Source organism: Rosa rugosa, chromosome 4 (assembly GCF_958449725.1).
Source record: "Rosa rugosa chromosome 4, drRosRugo1.1, whole genome shotgun sequence".
In the NCBI taxonomy this organism is placed as follows: Eukaryota; Viridiplantae; Streptophyta; class Magnoliopsida; order Rosales; family Rosaceae; genus Rosa; species Rosa rugosa.
In genome coordinates this window covers 34425682-34431137 of record NC_084823.1, presented here as the reverse complement: position 1 = coordinate 34431137, position 5456 = coordinate 34425682, and the positions used below count along the sequence as shown (strand labels likewise).

At 39.4% G+C, this 5456-nt stretch overlaps 1 protein-coding gene across 1 annotated transcript; it reads left to right on the top strand.

The window, feature by feature from the left end:
• The first annotated feature begins 4926 nt into the window (after positions 1-4926).
• Positions 4927-5448, top strand: LOC133744695 (uncharacterized). Its single transcript, XM_062172761.1, has one exon. The coding sequence runs from the start codon at positions 4927-4929 to the stop codon at positions 5446-5448; it is 522 nt and encodes a 173-aa protein (XP_062028745.1).
• Positions 5449-5456: the final 8 nt, after the last annotated feature.

The window sequence follows — 5456 nt, the reverse complement described above, 5'->3', positions numbered from 1 at the left end:
AATTTAGTACTGAAACTTGATGTCGGATTCGTTCATAACTTCATACTGTTGCAGGATTCAAAAAAAGAAGAAGAAGGGTGTTGTAGGATTCATAGGATCAATCTCACTTGGGAGATTGAGACAATGTAGGAAAAATAACACTGCATCAATATAAATGAAGTTGAAACCGCATTGAAAACAAATGATGGATGTTCAATTCATTCGAAATAGTCTCACAAAGGATATTTGTAGAACCAAATTTGAGGAGTGTTCATGAGAAAACTGAGCTAGAGATGGAAAAGTATAGGACCGGCGGTTGTGTCATGCGAGGATGTGACACATATGATCCACTAATGTTCAAATTTTAAAACCATCTCTCATTATCGTGCAAAAATTCAATTACACCATATTCTTTATCTTTATTTGCCCGTGTTTAGTAAATTGAACATGTCCTATGACACGACTGATAATGATAAATGAAAATTTTCTAAAATTAGCACATTATTGCGACATGGCAAACAAAGACCCCAACTCGATACTTGAAACCTAACTTGATCATGGCAATCAAAGACCTCTACTTCACTTATTTACAGCATTGTAAGTGAAAACTCCAAATTACCCCAAGTCTCAAACATTACAACAGAACTGAACAGAATCCGAGAGTGTAGGACTCTGCACGCACCGCCCCTGGTCCTAGAACTGAACAGAACCCTATTTGAATACGATTCTGCGTTTAAGATAACATCGGTTGGTGCATTATAAAACTAGCTAATACGGAATCGTTTCTGGAGATTCAAGGTGATGCTTCGTTGTGGTTTCAGCAATTGCCAGAAAAATAGATGGAGACAACAATGGTGACGCTCCTTCTGTTTTGCTTTCTCATCCAACAAGCGTGCTTAAACAATGAGATTATATGAACAATTATTTAAGCTAATCAATCTGATTCCGTTTCTTATTCACCACACATATTTAAATACTGAACCCCACGAACTTTAACTAAATTATTCAAGCACTAAGATTAAAGTAATGGCCAACTTAAAATACTTACTAACGAGATTCCAATCATGCATGAACCACAAACAAGATACCAAGTCTCGAATCACCATTTTAAAAATGTTTGTGACCTAGTCCTGTTCCAAACTCTGTTGGGATTCTCTCTCTAGATGTTATCCAGCCCAAGAGTCGCTTATACCTCATACTAGTCACTCCAGCACTTATAAATATACAAGCTCATTGAAAACTACATACAACAACTTACCAAATACTAGCTCTAACTTTCCAATCATCTCTATCGCTTGAGGCTATCATGATCATATGACACGTAAATTCAGTAAGTTATACGTACACTACCAAATGAAATGTAGTAAGACGTTGGCTAGGGTATCATGCAAGCAGTATCCTACCTGAGTCTTGTAGTTCCAATACAAGAGGGTTTATAAACTGAATCAAAAACTTTGGACCTAGCAAGAGAACCATAAACCAATATATAAACTAAAACATTCAGAAAAGGACTCGACTACTATTTCTTCATCAGTTACATGGCTAATATATGCCTTAACAATGGATAAATAAGCCAACTAAAATATCAGACAAAATACAAAGTGTCACAGTAACAGGGCTAAACGCCTTAAAAGTGGATAAAGCCAACTTATAACTCGGACTAATCGGAGATGTGCACTTGAGAAATTCATAAGCAGATATGAACTCCTCCACACTTTTTAGGGTGATGGATCGAAGGAAATATGATAAATCAGATCAGAATTAGGACTCTTTTTAACATCAATTGAGGCAAGGAAGCATGTAAAAATCGATTTCAACAAGTCAAAACTCTGTTTTGGAAATCGGTCTACCTTTAGATCATTAGACATTGACCTAATGCTGTTGCCCAAATTTGAACATGATTCGGAATTGTGACTCAAATACCTTCAGCTTCTAAGAGAATCATGTAAATTCACAGCTTAGCATACAAGCATATACCGATTCTCTAAAAGTCTTTTAAAAAATTTTCGTAAAGGTTGACTGACTACATACCATGAATGTAATACCCGGTTGTTTTCTTTAATCAAAACAAAAACATAATTATGGCATTACTTTACTTTACATGATGGCAGTGCTTTACTTTTCATGATTGCAACGCTTTACCTTTCATGATTTCAATGCTTTAACTTTCATGATTAAGCATAATTGATGTGTTACCGCTTTTTGACCACGTCCTTAGCTAGTTTTAACACTCCAAGCTCCGGTGCTTAAGCCTTAAGCACTTCATTTTCTCTCAAAAAAAACCATTTCTCTCTCTCTCTCTCTCTCTCTCTCTCTTCCGAAGCCACCGAAACAGAGCAAATTTCTCCAGTCTTGTTCTCCCTTCATCGACCACCTCTAGACGTCGGACCACTCCCCTTGGCTTCGCCTCGGGCCGCTTTACCTGCTGGACGTCGTCATTCCCTCCGGCACAGCCTCAAGGTCCGGCAAACTAGCTCGATCCGGTTGCACCCGAAACCGAACCAACTCATCCTCCTCGTGTTTCCGGCCACCAATCCCCCCAAACTTCATCCTCGAGCTCGCCTCAACCTTCTGAAACTCCCAGAAGCACCCTTGCACGGCGGCGCGGCTCGTAGCAGCGGCTGAAGTCAACCCCGAGCTAGATCGAACGGAACTTTCGAATCCGGATATCTCAAGCTGTAGAGCTTCGTTTCAAGTAATTATTGAACTGGGGAGATCACCTTGAGTTTCTGAACAAATCTCCAGAAGGAATCGAAGCGATTTGTGGAAGTTTTTACGTGGATCGGAACACCTGCCGGATTCTGGAATTTTTCCGACCACCGAAGCTTTCGATCGATATATCTCGAGCTACAGACCATATTTTTCTGTTATTCTTGAACCAGTGAGTTCAACTTGAGTTTATTAACAACTCTCCAGAAGGGATCGAAGCCTGAAATTGAATTTTTGACGTCGAAATCGAACCTCGCCGGATTCTGCAAATTTTCGCCGGATTCTGGAAATTTTCCGGCCACCTCGACTTTTCTAGGTAATTTCCGACCACTTCATTTCGTTTTCAGACTTCATGCTAGTTATGAAAGTGGATCAACTCGTCATTTTGAACAAGTTTGTAGTTGACAACTTTTGCATCGGAGGTGGTTGACCTTCGTTGACCGCCGCGTTGACCGCCCACTGACCGCCGCTTGTGGCGGCGTATTCGACCATATTTCGAGTTTTTATTATCTAGGTGTTGATCTACGCATCCTTACAAGCGTTTTGATATATTACAAGGTCATTTTAGAAAACGTTGATAAATAGTGGATTTACGTTTTGACGTTACTATTTAACGTTTTTACGTTTTATCTTCGGTTTACGATCCGCTAAGATCCGACCGTCAGATTTACTTCAAATTTGAATATGTTGATCGTATGACTGTCCCGATGACTTTGTGTGGTCACGGGCGAAGATCCGACCGTTGGATCTTCGTATAATTGTGAAATAGTGATTCGGAAGGCGATTCGTGAGAATCTGACCGTCGGATTTTCGTATAATTTTGAGGAGATGTTTGTTAGAGTGATTCAAGAAGATCTGACCATTGGATCTTCGTGATAATTTTGGAGGATGATCCTAAGGGCGATCCGTGAGGATCCGACCGTTGGATCATCATATAAATTCGATCTGACCGTTGGATCATCATTAAATTAGAATCCGACCGTTGGATTTCCGTATATGTGTGGTTTATGAATGATTGCTAAGTTAAGATCGTATCTGACTAGGTGATTGACGGTTTGAGTTGGTGGACGATTGTGGATCGTATTTTGAGCTGTTAAGAAGACGCAGCGGGATTAGAGGTGAGTAAATCTCACATGGTTCATATTACGAACCAAATGTCGTTAATTTCTTTATTTATATTGTGATTGAAGTGAAAATGTGTTGGAATTACATTATATCATGTAATTGTTGTTTTTTTTTGTGAGAAAACATAAGTGAGTTGAAGTGTAACATTTGAGTCAGATAAGACATTTTTTTAAATGTTTTGATCTACGGATCTTGTCACAAGTGGTGACTGAGGCAAGATTTTCGTAAGCGTGAACCTTGGCCAAGGTGACACATTACGTAAAATTCAGTTAGAGCTCTAGTCTGTCTGCCATAGTATGACATGAAAGCAGCGAGTAGTTGAATTACTCGTGATCATGAATACAGTATGACATGAAAGCAGCGAGTTGAATTACTCGCGATCATGAATACACTTTTGAAAATTGAAGTATGACATGAAAGCAGCGAGTTGAATTACTCGTGATCATGAATACACTTTTGAAATTTGAAGTATGACATGAATACAGCGAGTTGAATTACTCGTGATCATGAATACATATTTATTATATAAAATGGGTCGAGTGGTGAGTGATGAAATTGTTGGTTGTTTACTTGAGTTAAAAGAATTGTGATTAAATAAATCAACCGTTCATTCTTATTTACTCATACGAGCTTTGCAAAAAGCTTACCGGGTTTTGTGTTGTTGCAATCCCGGTACACTATTCAAACGGTGTAGCGGGTAATCCTACAGGTCAGGAAAATCAGGAAGGTGATCGAGCTGCGTAGAGTAGCTGCATTTGTGTGAATCTGACTTTCTTTTGTGAGGTGTGTTTTGCTCATTTGAGCTACATTTATATTTGGAGAGAGTGTGCTGTAATCAATAAACTCCTTGAGGATTTGGTTATGTAATATTGGGTGGTGTGAGGTGTGTTTGTTCTGAGAAAAAAATTCAGAACGTTATTGTAATAATTATTATTCATGTTTTGGATTTGAATTTGTTATTCAAAATTCGGGGCGTGACAATGAAGCTGAGGCACATGTTTTCTGAGGACAAAATCTGCCTACTGATTATAAATGGAATAATAATGTATAATCACCTCATGCTCTCATAGGATTTGAGTCCAAGTACAAAAAAGGCTGAAACCCTTATAACTAATGACTACTCTGAGACTTGCTGTGTCGGAAGCTGTGGTTCCGGATTCGGAGACTTGCAGTGAACAAGTGAAGATTGAACCTAAGAGGCGTGGTGGGGGGAGGAAGAGGAAGAATGTGCAACAAACGTGTGAGAAAGATAATGTTGTGGGAGAGAGTGGCAATGATAGTGAGATGGCAAAAGGGTCCAATTCGGGCCATGAAGAGGCAGCCACTGACTGTAATGTTGGAGTGGGTGGCGATAAGGTTGAAAGTGGTAGTAGTAGGAGCTGTTTTGGTGTTAGTGGTGCTAACAATGTTGATAAAAAGGGGAATGGTTCTGGTGTTAAACAAGGTTTGGGAAAGATTTGGCAGGAGCCAGATTTGGAGAAGATGACTTTGGATGATTGGTTTGATTATGTGCAAGTTTCTTTGCCGAAAGGGGTTAACGATGAGATTGACAAGATTTGTGCCGGAATGAGACAGAAGGCTAAGCTAGTCCAGGAGTATATAGCACAACACAAGAAGGAGAAGTGTCACAGTTAACAGAAGGA

Excerpts from the sequence above, each read along its gene's own strand:
- LOC133744695 (XM_062172761.1), top strand. The coding sequence starts at position 4,927 with ATGACTACTCTGAGACTTGCTGTGTCGGAAGCTGTGGTTCCGGATTCG.